Source organism: Phodopus roborovskii, unplaced genomic scaffold (genome assembly GCF_943737965.1).
Source record: "Phodopus roborovskii unplaced genomic scaffold, PHOROB, whole genome shotgun sequence".
Classification (NCBI taxonomy): domain Eukaryota; kingdom Metazoa; phylum Chordata; class Mammalia; order Rodentia; family Cricetidae; genus Phodopus; species Phodopus roborovskii.
The window spans coordinates 68,271,303-68,289,582 of NW_026126418.1; the positions used below are offsets into that span (position 1 = coordinate 68,271,303).

An 18,280-nucleotide genomic window follows, 5' to 3' on the forward strand; every position below is an offset into this window, starting at 1 on the left:
GCTGCCAGAGACTCAGGCCTCTGTGTTTCTCAGAAAGCAGGAGGAAAAACAGAGAGAAGAAAGGAGGGAAGGCCTCACAACTCAGTTGGAGGGAATGCAGTTATAGCCAGATGCAGAGACCGGTGGCTTTGGGTGCAAGTGGAAGGGAAAGTAGAATTTTGGGGTGCATGGGTACATTGGTAGTACATGTCTAACTACTTCTCATCAAGAAAGGGACAGGACTGAGCAATGAGAAGGTGGACACTTCAGATTGGTGGCCAAAAGGGTTCAGAGGCCCCGTGGTAAGTACAGAAGAAATAGGGTCAGGGTCAGTCAGATGGCCTGAGAGGCAAGAGGGAGTCCTTCCTGGCTTTGAAAGCTTTGGAGAAACAGGTGTGTTCCCTCCCACCTTCCTTTTCCCTAAGGAGTGTCCCCACAGCATGCACCTCGCTGAGTGCCTGCTTCTCCATTCACCTCACTTTCTGCTTGCTCTGTGCTGTCTTCCCCAGTGACGCCCCATGCCAATCTGTACCCCAGCTCTGCACCCACTCCTTCTGTAGCAGCCGTGGCGCCAGCTGGAGCCCGTGGGGAAACAGGAGAAAAAGTGGGAACAGCAGGCCTTGGAGAGAGTGTCTAAACATGGACTATTTGGGGACTGTCTTTTATTTTTAGTTTGAAATGTGTCCACCCTCCAGTATTGTAAAGACAGGAGCCAGGAGCCCACCACTCTGTCACCTGGAAAAGAGCCCTCGGACCTCAGTTAGACCATGCGTAGAGGGCGTGGTACCTGGCTGCCTGTCAGGCCATCACTGGGGTCTGACTGGAGGGGTCCTTAGGACCTATGGCCACAGAGTAGCTGCTTCCAGCAGGCATCAGACCATTGTTAGACATCAGCCATCCTGCTTTGATTTTCCTGACGATGTCCCTGTGTCATTAGGGCCAATTAGGGGAGGATGGGAGCAAAGTGTTTGCCCCAGGGCATGGGCTGACAGGGAGGGCCACCAGTACAATTGAATTCCCCATCAGACAAATGTGATTAGGAGCAGCCTGGCCCACCCACACTGGACATGTATAAATGCCCCAGTGGGGCTGGTGTGCTCATCCCAGCCATGCAGGCTCACCTCACCCACCAGCATTGCTGGAACAGTCTCCCCAGCCCCAGTGTCCGTGAGGCGGCTTCCATGTATAGCACCGCCGTGGCCATCTTCCTGGTCATCCTGGTGGCTGCACTGCAGAGCTCAGAGCCTCCAGAGAGCCTCTTCCCCTACCACATCCCCCTGGACCCTGATGGGATCCTGGAGCTCTCCTGGAACATCAGCTACGTCCAGAAGATCATCCACTTCCAGCTCCAGGTGCAAGGGCTGAGGGCCGGGGTTCTATTTGGAATGTCAGATCGAGGTGAGATGGAGAATGCCGACCTCATCATGCTCTGGACTGATGGGAACAGATCCTACTTTGCGGTGAGTCCTCTCCCATCTTGCTGTCATGCCCTCGTGCCCATACACCCCAGCTGGCTATCTTTATACAGCCATGCACCATGATGGACAACGGACACTTGCCTACTGTGTTAGATGTCACTGATCTGAGTTAAGCCTGTGTACCCTGTCAGCATCAGAGGCACCCTCATTAGATGACGAAATGGTAAGGGGCTTCTTCCTGCAGTCCTTGCCTGCAACTCCAATAATGGATGCAGCGATCCCAAGAAGGGTAAGCACATACGGAGGACCCACATGCCAGGCAGCACCCAGTGCCATGTGAGTACAGACCCTCCATATCCATCAGTTTTACAAATAACAATTCATGCCGCACTGCCAGTACATGCACACCTGTTGTAAGCCAGGTGGTGGCATGTGGCTTAGTAGAGCAGACAGAATGCACTCCAGCCTGGGACACAGTACACACAGGCCTTCTGTACTATACTCAATGGTGGTAAACGCAGATGCAAATAAACCACAACTCAGGTGTGGGAAAGCCCTACCCTCACCACACAAGCTGAACCTAGGCCAAGAGCATGCATCTGGTTCCTTCCACTCAAAATCTACCTGAATGTCTGCCTGCAAGAGTGGCAAAGGAAGTCTCCTGTATACTGGAGCAGCCTTCAGGGCCCTCAACAAGCTAGTGTTGGGGTTACAGGTGTGAACCACTACACGTGACTAGGAGATGCCTTCTTGACCTGAGCAGGGCAGCCACTCTACCTGTTTCATAGTGAGGCCAGAGTCATTTGCTCAGACCTATCTGAGATACAGGGAGTGCAAAGAGCCTTGCTGTGTCCCAGACTGCTTGCAGCTTCTTTCCCAGGGAGATTTTCCATGCAGCAGCTCCCAAAACCACAGGAGCCTAGTGTTTCATCTTTCCATCCTACCAGGTTCATTTGCACAATGAATTCCTGTAAACACAAATGTCGAACCTGGGGCTCCTTGGGCAGCAGTATGCTCAGTAGCAGCAATGCCAGCTGCCTGTCTGGTCCTGCTGCAAGTCAGCAGGGTCCCCAGCAGGAGCTTCTTCACACTGCAAACTCCTTGTCTTCATTTTCCTTAAAGCTGTGATGATAGCCCTGGAGGTAGGACTAAACAGAAACAGCCCAAACAACCCTCACAGCATAGGCCCAGGGTATTCATAAACCTAGAGGGAGGCCCGCTCACTGGGTGACATCCAGCAGCTTGCCTCCCTTGCACTGGCCTGGAGCCCTACAGGGGAAGGCAGGGAGACTGGGCCAGTGATCTAGGCTCTGAGAAACATCCTGGGGAAATAGTCACTCCAGCTGCCAGTGTGGCTAGGGCAGTCTCCCCAGCCCAGGCCTCGGTTTACTCTCTCCAGGTAAGGCTCACACTAGAGTGAAGTAAGAGATGCCAAGGGTATAGTCTTTAAGGCAACTTTTGCTCTCAATGTCATGCAAGTGTGGGGTTGGTACCTGGGAGCCAGTACCACCTTAAATGCTGGTCTGCTTTTCCCACTCTGGCTTTATCATCATCAGTCTGGTCTCACATTTCTAAGCCTGGTGTGCACTCCTGTGAAAAGCCTTGACCACCTTAACAGAGCAGTGTAGTTCTCTACGTTTCTCTCTAAGGCCTGAGAATCAGTATGTCTGACTGTCCCTGGGATTCTCTGGCACCCGGTACACATGTCATAGACTGGAAGGAAGCTGGACTGGGCTGCAAGTCAGGCAGGATGGGCAACATGGGTGATACGGGGGGCTAGGAAACTTGGGTCAAGGGTGGACTGATCACCTTGCACACACACACCCAGCCCTGGGGTCTGGCCCCCAAAACTGAAAAAGAATGAGACAGGTAAGATCTAACTGGAGTGAGATTCAGCAGCTCCCTAGCCTCACTGGGTGTCCCATGGAGCTGGTGACTCACTATGGGTGGTGGATGTGCTCTCTACTATGAAGGGCAGCTATACTCTACCATGCTTGTGCTCCTTCCTTCTTGGACACTGAGCCTGTCTCTGCAGGATGCCTGGAGTGACCAGAAGGGGCAGATCCACCTGGATGCCCAGCAGGACTACCAGCTGCTCCAGGTGCAGAGGACTTCAGATGGCCTATCCCTGCTCTTCAAGAGGCCCTTCGTCACCTGTGACCCCAAGGATTACCTCATTGAGGTAGGCTGTCCAGTCCAGGAGAACAGTTTGTTTAACTGTCCCTGCACCCTACAGTGTCAGGCCAAGGGCACTCCCTCCTTGGGAAGCCTGAGGTGGTCCACTATGCATGTAGAAGCTGTTTTGAGAGGCTGTAGCTCTGCTGGGGGCTTAAGTCTCCAAAGAAGCAGCTCTCTGCAGACATGTAGTCAATGTTCCTTCCTGATGTGAGCGTTGTCGGAACCCTCTTGCTCTGGGACTTAGTTCTATCCTGCTCCCATCCCATGTCAGGTAGGACTCTATACAGAGCCCAGCATACCTGGCTTTCTACCCCACCCCATTGCTAACTTGCTGTCAAGCTCAGGACTGGTCTCTTTCTCCCCTAAACCTCAGTTTGCTATCTATAAAATAAGGCCAGGAGCTAAGGGATTCCCAATATGGAAGGCCTGATTGCATAATTCATGGTTGCAACTTAGCACCAAAACCCCTGGGCTTCTTAGCTGTTCCACAGTTGGGAAAAGCCAGTCCATCTTGCCCCTACTGGACCCTTGCAATCTTGTTATCTTAGTTAATCTTTCCTGACTGTACTGGCAGTTTGTGTCTCTACCTTAAGTTATGTTGGTGGCTGAGAGACAGAGTGGAGATGCTGGTACCATGGGAAGAGACTTATATTCATAGTCCCAGGGAGGGGCCACCACAGCATGTAGGAAGTACCAGACTCAGTCACTAGGTAAAAGCAAGGGCAGAACCCTGACAATGTGCTCTATTGGGTGAAGGCGAGAAGGGGCCTAGGGATGCTCTCTGCTTGCCAGTCCTGGCCTTGAGGTGATTTAGGACAGAGGAGATGCTAGCTTGGAGTAAAGGGTTGAACCAAGGGTTGGGTGGTAATTTGGGCTTACCTGAACTACAGGATTTGGAAGGTGGTATCTCAGGGATGAGGTAAATAACTTTGGCCACTTGCTTAGACCTGTGATTGATAAATAGATGTCAAATAGACAAACTCAGAATCCAAGAAACAGATGAGGAATTGAGGCCAGGGAGGAGATAAACTAACCCAGGAGCTCTTGGCGTAAAGAAGCTAGAGCAAGACCATTGGAAATGGGTTATCTGAGTCCCCATCCTCCTGTAGGCAAAGCAAGAACAGTCAGAGAACCTTCAAGACCATGCTTTAGGGCAGGCGGATGTTTGCATGTTCTTAGGCCAGAGACTTCTCCATAGAACTTGCATGGTGTCCTCTCCAAGAGCAGCCAATAGGGATCCTACCAACCAGAGCACACAGGCTGCCCACCATGAGTGTAAGTGTACATCCATTAGTACCTGGAAAGGGACTGCAGACATTTCCAGCAATACACCCATCCACAGACACCACTCTTCATCCATAGTATCAAGCCAGCTCCATCTCTGTGGTCTGGCTGGGTCCTTCAGCATGGCAATGTCCTACAGACCTGGTGGTTGAAAGAAACTATGTCACACAGCTTATTGCTAAATTCAAGCCCCCCCCCATAGGGGTTTCTTCACCATGGTAACTGATCCCACAGGTGTGAACCAATCAGAAGAAATACCTCTTCCCTTCCCTGGGGTTCATTCATAGAGAAAGAAAGTATCCTAGCCTGCCTCACAGCAAGGCCCAGTGACTGGATGCATGAATGGATGCTAAGCAAATGCAAAGAATGTGTGAGAAAGACAAAAAAGTGATGGGTGGAGATGGGATTCCACAAGCAGCCTGGGGCCAGGCAGAGCTTCAAAGTCTTTTCGTTTGCCAAGCTCACAATGAGAAGCTTTACCTGGTGGGGACATGATTCTCTTCTCTTACCACTGAATCTATGCTGGCTCTGGATGGTTCTCTCTGGATTGCAGGATGACACTGTCCACCTTGTTTATGGGATCCTGGAGGAGCCATTCCAGTCACTGGAGGCCATCAACACCTCAGGCCTGCATACGGGCCTGCAGCGTGTGCAGCTTCTGAAGTCTGAGGTTCCCACTCCAGCCATGCCTGCAGATGTACAAACCATGGAGATCCGGGCCCCTGATGTCCTCATCCCTGACAATGAGACCACATACTGGTGCTATGTCACGGAGCTGCCCCCAGGCTTCTCTCGACACCACATCATCATGGTACTTGGGGGTCCAACTGCTCTGCTTTTCACCTGGGGCCCAAGAGCTATGTAGTCCTTTTAGTGCATGAATCCAAAGTACTGGCCTGACTCCCTTAGAAGCAGTACATACATACTGGTCCTCTGTGAGGCCGCTGTCTGCCTCAGGGTTCCTGTATTCCTGTCTTACCTGCCTAGACCAAAGCAGTATTTTTTTTTTCTGAGATTACCCTTGAGGTGAGAACTGCTGTCAATTTTTCTAGCAACCTCCCGTCATGTAAAAGTAGCTCCAAAGCCACAACTAGGGACTTCATCACAGTGGTGCTCAGAGCCAGCTACTGCCCCTATTCTAGAAGAGGAAGAATAATCCAGAAAGGTCACATGAATATCCAGAGTCACACAGCAAAGAGTAGCCTGGTTGTGTAGCTGTGCTTAAGGCCCCAAGCTCTAACCTGGAGGCCATCTTGCTTCCCAATGGAGCTTGTTTCCCAGGGGCCCAGAGTCACCCCATGCACACAAGGATAGCTGCCTTCCCAGTTCTGCCTCTTCAGGAACAGTCTATGTGGGTCCCTATTTTCTTCCCCAGAGCTTTTCATGGGATCTGGTACCTCCTGGCTCTGTATTGGCAGCCTCAGTACCTGAAGTTGCTTTACTTACCCTTCTCATTCCTATTTGTAGCTGAGCAGACGAGGACCAGATGGCACAGCAGAGTGGGAGGGTTAGGTAGGTGCTGGGCTCCCGGCTCAGGGTGCTCTCTTCCTCTGCAGTATGAGGCCGTCATCACTGAGGGCAACGAGGCCCTGGTGCACCACATGGAGGTCTTCCAATGTGCAGCCAAGTTTAAGAGCTTCCCCCACTTCAACGGACCTTGTGACTCCAAAATGAAGCCTGACAGACTCAACTACTGCCGCCATGTGCTGGCCGCATGGGCCCTGGGTGCCAAGGTATGTGCATATTGCTACATGCTTGTCCCAGTTTCTGTTGTTGTGAGAAGTGGGGGGGGGGGGGAGAAGAGTTCACTTGGCTCACATTTCCAGGTCACAGTCCATCACTGAGGGAAGTCAAGGCAGGCCTGTTTGACAGTGCGTACAACCCCTCTGACCAAGGAACTCAGAGCCAATGAAGTACGGCAGGACCCCTGGAGGGTGCTGTTTACTCCGTCTGTGGGACAGTTTATACTCAGTATCAAAACAAACCTCACAAATGAGCCTACAGGCTGGCCCTCCTATGTCATAGATATAAACAGACAATCTGATGTAGGTAATTCCACAGCTGATATTCTCTCAGGGTGACTCTAGGCCTTGTCAATTTGAAGTTTAAAGTTACGTAGGACACTATTGCGCCATCCCCAGGCCTCCTTTGGCATCCTTAGGATCCTAACGCCCTATACCATCTTCACAAAACCACATCCTAAAAGGACCCAAAAGAGAGACAGAAAGAGGGTGCACAAGGCAGAATGTGAGCTCCAAACAGCCCCAGTCGCCAGTAGGATGCTTGAGCTTTGCTGTTCTTCGGTCCAACGAAGGCTCAAGCCTTCTGGGAAAAGGCACATGGCTGTGAGTGTATACTTCTCACAGGTACTACAACACTGCAGAGACCTGGGTTCTGTGCACAGCATGACCCTGTGGCTTCCCGTGGCAAAGTTTCATCAAACCTGTACCCTGCCCCAGGCCAGAGGATGGTGAGGGCAGGACTGGAGGGCCCAAGCTCAGTGCCCTCCTCATAGGACTGTCTGTGTGTGACAGTAAAGGCTACTTAGCTCCAGGAGAGCGCCTCCTAATCCAGCCACTTACCGATATCACCAACTTCTGCTCAGGTTTGTCCCAGGCTTCCCAAAGGACCTCTGTCTGATACCCCTATCCTACACAGGCATTTTACTACCCAGAGGAAGCTGGTGTCGCCTTTGGGGGCCTGGGGTCTTCTCGCTATCTCAGACTGGAAGTTCACTATCACAATCCACGGAACATACAAGGTAAGAGTGTTGAGGGCACATCTTCTAACCCCACTTTATCTCCAAGATGCTTGGGTGAAGCTTGTCCAGGCAGAAAGGAAACAGGGTGTATATGCGCTCCAGAGACAATACAAGACAACCCTTTGTCTATTTTCTTGTAGTCAGAAGTCTAATGAGTCCCTAGTCTGGGGTTCTGAGTGATCCCCTCAAGCCAGGGCTCGCTCTGAGTAGTGATGTCTGCCATAGACCCTGGGGGCAGGGCTTGGTGCTGTGCTGTCCAGCACCTGAACTCTCAGTGAAGAATAGGCCATGCAAATTCCATGGGATGCTGTTCCTCCCAGGGCACCACAGCAGGCCTTAGATACTGAAGGCCAAGCATCCTGCCTGTTGACCCATCTAGCCAGGTGCCAACTGCTCTGGACCAGGTTCTTTCCCCAGTTTGTGTCATGTGTTTCCACAGCCCAAGCGATCCAGTTAGCTTAGAAATGCCCAGGGCAGGACCACAACTGCCCACCTGTCTGTATTCCGTTGCCTGCAAAGAGCTGGAGAAAAGCAGGGGTGGCCTGCTGGACCTAAGAATAGTGTTAGGCAAGGGAATTTCAAGGTGAGCAAGACACATCCATGCTGCCAAGAGCTTCCAGAGACAAGGGGTGTGTGTGTGTGTGTGTGTGTGTGTGTGTGAGACAGAGAGAGAGAGAGAGAGAGTCTGTGTGTCTGTCTGAATTCATGTTTGCATACAAGGGAAAGGTAAGGATTTGGGAAGGGCCCATGTGATGTGACTAGTATTTTGGTGGCATTTAGTAGGGATCTTGCTGGCACAGCACATTCTCACATAAGGACAAAGGAGGCTAGATCACCCCGTGCCTGAAGGTGAGTATCTTGAGTGGGTCATTAAGGGTATTGACAGAGGACGCCACATCAGAAGCTAAATATTTCTTTGCTCTTGTACCCCATTTTCCATCTAATGTCTCCCCTTCCCTGGCTGTCCCCCTCCGTCTTTCTCCTTCCTTTGGGATGATGCTTATCTTCATCGATGCAAATGAGGAGCAGAAAGGGCCTGGCAGACACAGTCAGCGGTGAGGCTGGAACAGCTCCTGCACCCAGCTCCCAGCTGGGTGTGGACACTGGTTGTGCAACTTTAATGACACAAGTGGCTTTCCCTCTGGCTGTATAAGCAATGCCTCTGCCACCACACAAGTTATCTACAGCACGCAGGGAAGGCGAGAGGCAGCTGGGGCCTGAGCACCATAGGGGATTTATTGCTCATTTAAAACCTTAGAGCAAATGGATTTTTGAAAACTCCTTGGGCATCGGGGAAGTCTGCCTTCCCTGATTGTCTGCATGTATTTATGGATCTTTTGCCAAATATAAGGGTGCTCCTGTCAGTTGGCGAATTTTGAGGCGGGCTGCTTTTCTATTAATATCAAAATCCACGATTATCTCATTATTTAATCCCCATCTAAATTGTAACCAATTGCTGCTTCTTTTTATTATTTGCCTCTGATGTCATCAGCCCAGAGACACAAGGGGCTGTTTGAGCTTGGATGTTGTTGGCATGGGCAGGGGGTGGGGTGGAGAGGGAAATGAAGAGAGCAAAAAAGGAGGTGCCCTCAGATTCAATGAGTAGAAATAGCCAGGGCCTGTCAGCAACATCCTGCATCCCAGCCAGCAGTCCTGGGTTTGAGGCCCAGTTCAAATGCTTCTCAGAACTTCGGTTTTAGGCAGAATCTTCCATTCAGCCTCCAGCTTCAGTTTCTCCGTCTGTAAATGGAAAACTCCATAGAGGTACAGGTGACCTTTCTTGCTCTCTTCAATCAGAAAGCACACTGTTCCCTAAGGGGTGTCTCAGGGGCTGCTGCTTACTGCATACCTTTTCCCCAGGCCGGCGTGACTCCTCTGGCATCCGCCTATACTACACAGCCACTCTCCGGCAATTCAATGCAGGCATCATGGAGCTGGGCCTGGTGTACACACCCGTGATGGCCATCCCCCCTCAGGAGACCGCGTTTGTCTTGACTGGCTACTGCACAGATAAGTGCACCATGCTGGTGAGCAATCCGGTTCCAACACAAGCCCTGCTACTTGCATTGACCAGGGGAGGGCAACGTTCGGCTTTGAACTCTTGACCTGGGATCTAGGTTGTCTAAGTCTCTGTACCCCCATCTCCAGCAAGAACTGGGCCATGCCCATGCACCCACACTTCCATCGTGTGCCACTTTTAAATGTGTGTGTGTGTGTGTGTGTTTTCCCACAGAGGCCAGAAGAGAGCATTGTATCCCTTGGAGCTCGAGTAAGGCCAGGAAGCTGGGAACTGAACCCAAGTCATTTGGAAGAGCAGCAAGCACTCTTACTAGTTGAGGCATCTCTCCAGTATCCCCATACAGCATGTTTTAACTGCTTTTGTTATGGGAGTATCAAAACTTCCAAAGAGATTCACCTTTTACAGTCCCCATCATACCATGTTTCACCACCAGACAGGGACTAAGGGAGGCAGCAAAGAGCCCAGTGTCCCTGAGTCTGTGCAAGCACAGGGTGACACTGCCCAGTAAAGCAGATGGGGCCTTGGCTTCTTCAGTAAGTAGGCAATGGCTCCTATGCTGTGCCAGGGTGCTCTAATGCTCAGCTGGGATGTTGTCTTGGCTGGGCTCACCTCTCACCTAGCAAGAAGCTGCAGTGGATCTGGTGTGAGTCAGTAAGGGTAGGGACAGCCACCAGTGGGGACCTCACAGAACCCTCTCTAGACTGTGTGTTCCTTCCCACTCATGCTATAGGAAGTTGTGGATTTCCTCCATGGATTGAGAGGCAGGCAAGTACATTGATCTGTAGCTCTCCCTTGTCCGTAGCCTCTGCTCATTTCTGCTAGCATCTGCTCGCCCCTTGTAAGGATCTCTGGCTGTCTGCCATGGCCTTACTGTTTGGAGCTCTTTTGCTATCGCATATGTGACTTCACTCTCTGCTGTGTGTCCTGTGTTCTCTGCTGGCTGCTGCTTCTTACAGTGACCTGTCAGGGAAGTATAGATAGGTCTGGATCACAGATAGGGAGACCTAGGGCTTCCTAGAGAGGACATAGACTCCCAAAGCTGCACTATGGAGCCAGGGTGCTTTGTCCCAGAGCTCACAGTGAATTCCTCTTTCCAGCATGCTCACGGCATGACACTTGTTCTTGGGTCCTCATTACCTGATCACCTGGTTTTTCAGTGTTATCAGGCTGAGATACTGGACACACTGGTTCTTATACTCAGTCAAAGACTTTAGCCTGAGGCCACCATGAGAAATCAACCTCCCTCCCCAATCAAAACAGACAGGTCAGAGAAGTGATGCTGGCTTCTGAGACCTGTATCCGCATTCCACCGCAAAACTGCATCTCTGGCTTATTAGCAGTGGTCCCTGGCCCAGCATATATGTTTTCACAGATGTAGTCATGAAGGTCCATGGTTTTCATTGCAAGAGGGCTAAAGATACCCACAACGCATAGGGCAAGGGCAGTAGCTGGCCAGAGCAGACAGAAGGTTCGGAAGTAAAGTTGTAGAAAGCTCAGCAGTCCAGGGTCAACTACTGTCACCTGCCAACACCAAGATCTTCAGTTCTGGCTGGTGGAAAGGTAGCAGAGTCACCACATGTATGATGCACCTGAGAAAACTTTGTATCATCTTTAGAACACAGTGTAGGGAAACTTCTGTTCCCTGGGAGATTTCCTTATGCTTCAATGGGGCAGGGAAGCCTCCTCACACTAGGACTGGCTATCTTTTCCCCAATGGCTTAGTGGTCAGCATCATTGCTGTTGACCAGGGTTTCAGTGACCTCAGAGAGAATACAGCCTCTTGTTGTACACAGGGCACTCCAAGGCTTGGTTGAAGCCCTGAACATGGTGGGAATTGCAGACTGTAACTGACAGGGAACTCACAGAAAAGGGAGGTTCTGTCCAGCCTCTGCTAGCAGAGGAGAAAGAGAATTCAGTCTTCAGGCACCCCAAGGAGACCAAAGGACAGGGGTGCCATCTGCCCTGAGTGCATTCACACCTGGCTGCTGGTTGGGGTTTCTGGCCACAGTATGCTCTTAAACAAGCCACTCTCTGGCAGGTTTATGATAGACATCACAGAGAATCATCCAGAAAAAAGCACATGTTCTGTTAAGCTGAGGAATGCTGCCTCTGCTCTGGGTCTGACTCTGTCCCTCTCACAGGCACTGCCGCCCTCTGGAATCCGCATCTTCGCCTCCCAGCTCCACACACACCTGACTGGTAGGAAGGTGATCACTGTGCTCGCCCGGGATGGCCAAGAGAGAAAGGTCGTGAACAGAGACAACCACTACAGCCCCCACTTCCAGGTGGGGACCGGCCTGTCACCAGCCTTCCAGGCCTTCTGTTTCCCATGGCTGCCTTCTGACCTTTGGTGGGGGACCCTGGCCCAAGCTACTGGGTGTCAACAATGTCTTGGTGACAACTTGATTGATCTTGTCTTCTCCTGATTGGAGCACACACTTAGACTTGACTCCTTGGAAAGATTGAGGCAGAACTGATATCCCAGGGTGACTGGACCAGGGCCCACAGCTCTCTGTGTCTTCTCTCTTCCCACTCTAGGAGATCAGAATGCTGAAGGAGGTTGTGTCTGTCTTCCCGGTGAGTGTCCAGCAGGGACAGCTGTCTGGGGCAGGAGATATCTGAAGAACACTGTTCCCAAAAGAGAGACAAGGAAAGAAGTAGGGAAGGAGAGAGTCCCCAGGCAGGACTCTGACAAGGAGTTCTGACATGGCCAGGCAGGCTGCTGAGCCACAGATAGGTGTAAGCCTCAGGGAAGCTTAGATTGTGAACCTCACTGGGGAGTGCTCTAGGCTCCTCATGAGAGATCACACATCACAGTGACGTGGTCACCATGATGAGTTAGGCACACCTGTCAGCTCTGAGTGGACAGGTGCTAGCTAATGTGTCTACCACCTCACTCTTCAGGGGGACGTACTCATCACTTCTTGTACATACAACACAGAAGACAAGAAGCTGGCCACAGTGGTAAGTCACACTGACTTTCTAGCCCCCCACCCAGAAAAGAGAATGGCCCAGAGTCTGGTTAAAAATTGCTAACCATTCCTGTGGCTGAGTGTTGCCTGCCAGAAGCAGGACTGCCCCTCTTGCCTTCCCCAAATGGACCGGACATTGTCTCTAGCAATCCTCCTCACCCAGATGCCCAGTGCTTATTATCCAAGAAGCATGCTGGGCTCTACACTGGCCCCACTGACTCAGACATGGAGATGACACTGTCGATACAGGTTCAGGGCCTCATCAAAGAGCCATACAGTGGCTCTCATCAGCACCATGTGCTCAGGGTCTCTCTGGCATGGGAAGGAGCCAGGACGCACTGAGGAATTCAAAGTCCACCTGAGGGGACAGGCCACATCTGCCACAGGAGAAGCAAATGACGGGAGTCACAGAAACTTCACCAGAGCCAGGACATCGCCCAGGGATGGCAGGAGTGTGAGGCTAGGGAGAGACGGAAAAGGGCTCTGCATAGGGGCGTGTGACAGAAGCCCCAGAGGATAAAGGTTTTCTGGGTGGGGAGATGCTCAGTTGTGACAGGGTGGAGATGTGGTCAGCCCCAGGCAGGTGTCAGAGAAATGACATAGGTCTTATTTTGGCTGGACTGTGGCTAGTCCAAGGAGGAAGAACACCTTGTAGGAAGACCATTTTCAAGGTGAGGTGTGTAGGAAATGTGTCATCCATCTGGGACACATTGGGCAGGGAGACAGACATTTTCCACATTTGTCTTAGGTCACTACTATTCCCAGCCATTAATCCCACTGACCCTCTTTTAAAATTTTATTTAACTTTATTTTATGTGCATTGGTCTGAAGATGTCAGATTCCCTGGACCTGAAGTTACAGACAGGTGTGAACTGCCATGTGGGTGCTGGGAATTGAACCCAGGTCCTCCTGAAGAACAATCAGTGCTCTTAACTGATGAGCCATCTCTCCAGCCCTTCCCACTGACCTTTTAATTGATCCCCGAGAACCCACTTATTAACACAACTGTGATGTTCAGAGTGAGCCAGACCTGGGCTACATCCCACCCTAGCACCCCTGCATCCCAGGAACTCCCATCCATACTGAACCACACCTTCAGCCAAGGTTCAGGGTCCCTCATTCTGCTTCACGTGTTCTTTAATAGCTTTATTGTGAGCTGGCTCACACATCACACAGCTGAAGTGTGTGAAGTGTGCAGCTCGTTGCCTGAAAGCACATTCACAGATCCATGCACAGTCAACCCACAACTGTCACCTCCAGGCCCCCTCGCCCAGCCCAACAAACACAGATCTGGATGTTTTTTTTTTTTTTTTTTATCACTGGATTTACACAAAGTGCAGCCTTCTGTGACTGGATTGTTTTCCAAACATTTAATCCATCTTAATTTCATGCCAGTCTCTAGGGCAAGCATTTTCCCTCTGTATTTTCTTCATAAGCATCATCTCCTTCCTACAGCTGCTATGGGCTGGGGCGGGGAGGCACTTGCCAGCCATTGGTGGAAGGGAACCCCAGGCCTGCCAGAGGAGTTTCTGCCAGGGCTGTGTTTCTGTCTTGCCAGCTTCAAGGCTGGGAACTAGAGCCTTGTCTCAGGATGTTCATAGCTATGGCCTAGCAAGCACCTAAGATCTCAGATCCTAGCTCTTCAGGTCCTAGTTCCAAAGACAAGGTTCCTCCTTGGCTGTTCAGGCCTCATGTGTTCTAGGGAGGCTCCATTTGGATCAGATGAATAGGAGCTCCCAGAAGGCAGACATGAGCTTCCTGGCTCTGATAACCTGTGGATCTAAAGAGATGGTAGCCTTTGAAATGCAACTTCCTTCCCAAAGTGAGGGAGGGAAAGCAAATCTGCTCTGGCATCCAGGCCCTGTACTCATTCTTGATCTCGGAGGTGGCTGAACTAGGTGGGAGAGGGGGGCAATTGTAGGGGAGTCTCATGCCCACCGAGGGCTATGAAAGCTGGGAAATTTGGGCTCGGGACAAGTAAACACTACAGGAAGACCCACAGAGCACACAGGGGCCAGCTGAGATCTGCACAATCCGTGTGGTTTGTCATGAAGTAGTGAAGGCCTTTCTCCCTTCACTACTGACCAGCCACATAACATCTCCCTCTCCACATCATGTTCACCAAGAGCCAGGATCCTGGGAGACGGCCTTGGGCTGGGCTCTCTGCCTGGGGACCAGAGAATGTTCAGGGTACTAGCACCTCTGAAGTACCAATGTGACAGGTGGCCAGTTAAGTTTTCAATGTGGAGACCACAAGGACTTGTCCCCTATTCCCTAAGACTCAGTGGCTGTAACCCACAAGGCTATAACAACAACGCTCTGTCTCAGTTTCTATTTTCCTATCACCATCTGATGCTTACCCGCTGGGCCTCTGTCTCTCCCACCACTATCAGATGCCATGAGAGGGTGACCTCCCTCCTGGCTCTACCCTTGGGGCTTGGGTGACAGACTGCTACGAGCAGATGAATGCATGGGATAATAAGCAGACAGGAGAAAGCTGCAGGCAGACGAACAGTTGAGAGTGATTGCTGAGGGCTGATGGGATCTTCTCTCACCTCCAGGGGGGTTTTGGAATCCTGGAGGAGATGTGTGTCAACTATGTGCACTACTACCCCCAGACAGAGCTGGAGCTCTGCAAGAGTGCTGTGAATGACGGCTATCTACAGAAATACTTCCACCAAGTGAACAGGTGAAATGCTACTTCTTGCTTTCTTCCCCTGGCAAACCCTGCATGGATAATCTCTGCACTGTGCCCCCACACCCTCTCCTCTGAGGAGGCTGGTAGTGAAACATGGAGAATTTAAGCTAAGTTCTTGGAGTAAAGTTAGCATGCATGCCATCAGACCTATGCACCCCTGGGGTGCCTGTGACAGGTATCACTAACCAGTCTCCTGACTTACAAGCTATTCCCAGAACAGCCATTACCAACTATCAAAGGTGGCATAAGAGATGGAAGCAGGGCCGGGGCAGCTTCTTGGGCAGTGGATGAAGGAGGCAAGGCTTTGGAGGAGGTGACTCAAGGGCGGCTGCTGGAAGCCATGCCAGGCCTCGCCCCCCCCCTGCTGCACCTGTAAACCGAGTAACTGTCTTTCCTTGCAGTTTCAACAATGAGGAGGTCTGCACCTGTCCTCAGGCCTCTGTCACCGAGCAGTTCACCTCTGTGCCCTGGAACTCCTACAACCGTGACATGCTCAAGGCTCTGTATCGCTTTGCCCCCATCTCCATGCATTGCAACAAGACCTCAGCTGTCCGCTTCCAGGTATGACAGCGTGGAAGTGAGCGGTGAGTCACAGCAGACATGCAACACTACTCATCGCTATCCAATACCCAACACGCCCCCACTACTGCCTGAATCTCCAATCCCAGGCCTGCCCAGATCCTGAGGAGGACCCCAGGTGGGTTAAGCTGGGGCACCCTGGACCACTAACGTGAAGCACTCTCATGAGATTGAGAAAACAACCAGATAGTGACAGAGACAGGCAGGCAGACAGATGGACGGTAAGGGGACAGGCCAGCAATACTGCCAGGAAGGCCAAAGAGGCCACTTCTGGGCCCAGTGCAGCAGGGGACTAACCTCAGGCTTATCTGAATGCTATGTGATAGAGTGCCAGAAATCTCCCCAGAGCATAAAAATAGAGCTATGGGCAAGGGGAGGAAAGAAGCCAGAGTTCTGTGACACCAGCCCCACAGCCCAGCTTCTCCCTCCTTATCTGAGTCCTGCTGGGATTCAAAGGCACCTAATTTATTTCCCGGCAGAGCCAGCCAGCTGCAGCAGTGCCAGCCCAGAGCACTGGTCAGCAGATCCAGCCTGCTGCATTAGGCAGGGGACCCAGGCACTGCAGCAGTGGAGGGTGAGGGAGGGCGGGGTGGGGGAGGAGGAGAACAGTCATATCCTGTTAGGTACTGGATTCATTGCTAACCCAAATACCCACACCATGGGAGGCTTGCTCACCCCAGAGCAGTTTGGGGTGCTGCTGGATGCAGCCAGATCTTAGCTTTTATAAAAAGCCCTGCTGGAGGAAAGTGGCTAACACTACAGCTTGCTTCCAGGAATCCTGATCCCTTCCTCGGGGCACACAACTGAGTGATGGGGCAGGCATGGGGTGGAGAAGCCTGGAGGGCTTCAGGTTCTTGACCAGAGAACACAGTAGCTTGGAAAAGAGACATGGATCCTCGAGTGGTAACCCCCAAAGGCTGGCTTGGAGGAGGTGGGGAGTATTCAGCATGGGATAAACGAATTTAAGGACAAGAACCCAATCAGCTAGGGATACAGCACCCTGCCTGGCTCCTCCAGCCTCAGATTTCCTCCTGGTCCCTTCCTTACAGGGTGAGTGGAATCTGCAGCCTCTGCCGGAGATCACATCCACACTGAAAGACCCCACTCCGAACTGCCCCACCGGACGGGCTGTGAGCCGCACTAACCCCACCACAGTTAGCATCAGCTGGGGTAGGGGCTGAGGAGGGGCCTGTTCTTCAGCCCCTCCTCATGATGTCCCTGTGGGCTCACAACAATGCTGTGCACCCCTTTTTGAAGACTCCCCTTCATAGAATAGTGCTGTTCACCGAGGAGGGAGGGGCATGTTACCCTGGAGACACCTGCATGACTGAGTCCATCCTATGAGGTCTATCCAATTGGACAGAGCAGACCTGGACACGCTGCGGCCTCCACGTAGGCACAACTTGCTACTGGGGTTCCGATTCAGCACTGCAGGCCCTACCTTGCCTCCAGAACGCCTTGCCAGGCTGGGTGCAGACTCCCCAAGCCTCACAGGGCCCACCCTGTTGGTCCTCCAATGGTGACTTGTGTTGGTGTTTGCTGTGACAGCACTACTTAAACATCTCTTTACAGAGTGGCTCATGTTTCCCAGTGGGTGGCTTCCCTGCGACAAGACAGGACAAGGAGTATAGCTAGTTAGAGACTCACCAGGAGAACTTACTTCATGGCAGAGTAAACAGATATTTTCACCCACCTAGAGGGAAAGCCCAACAAGTAGTTCCACCATGGAGAGCCAAGATGGCTAGAGCCAGGCTCTTGGGGGGAATGGGATGATTAGAGCCGATTGCTTCTTCTGCTGGTGACAGACCAGGCTCTGGAGTAAGTAGGAAAAAGCTTGGCTTAGCCCTTTAATGAAGGCGTGACTAGGGTAAGCCACTTAGCTGCCTGACCCTCAGTCTTCTTGTCTGTAAAATGAGGCTCACTCTCACCTGGCACCAACTGTGGATACACAGGCAGGGCCTATGTTCCTGCTCCTGGTGCTGAGCCTTTCTGGGCCCTATTATGTCACACACATTGCCCTGTGTGAGTGAGGCCTGCTTCTATAATTCTAGTCACCTCTACCCTCCCTGAGTCCTTCTCTCCCTCATCTCCTGTTGAAGGGCAAGCTCAGCTCTTTGATGGCTTTGGAAGGGAGACGGGGACTTGGATCTTTTCAGCTATTTCAGCAAAATGCCGGCCAGGCTCCTCAGGCAGGGAGGGTGATGGATGAGCTTTGTGTCCCCCACGACCACAGACATCAGCTAAGTGCTGCCTCCCCTTCAGCAAGGCACTTTATTACTGGGGAGCGAAGGTGCCGGACTCTCTGCACTGTGCTGTGAATCATGGCTCCAGGCGTCCATAAGTCATGGGCGTAATCGGTGTGAAATGCCAGGTCTGACAGCCCAGAGCAAC

General features: G+C 51.8%; 1 protein-coding gene across 1 annotated transcript; it reads left to right on the plus strand.

The window, feature by feature from the left end:
• Positions 1-1,031: 1,031 nt before the first annotated feature.
• On the plus strand, positions 1,032-17,070 carry Dbh (dopamine beta-hydroxylase). The gene is made up of 12 exons (XM_051183874.1): positions 1,032-1,439; positions 3,433-3,579; positions 5,413-5,670; positions 6,416-6,592; positions 7,518-7,620; positions 9,481-9,647; positions 11,782-11,925; positions 12,179-12,217; positions 12,545-12,604; positions 15,174-15,301; positions 15,712-15,871; positions 16,939-17,070. Exons 1-12 carry the CDS (start codon positions 1,047-1,049, stop codon positions 17,068-17,070), a joined length of 1,908 nt encoding a protein of 635 aa, XP_051039831.1. The 5' UTR covers positions 1,032-1,046.
• The last annotated feature ends 1,210 nt before the right edge of the window (positions 17,071-18,280 follow it).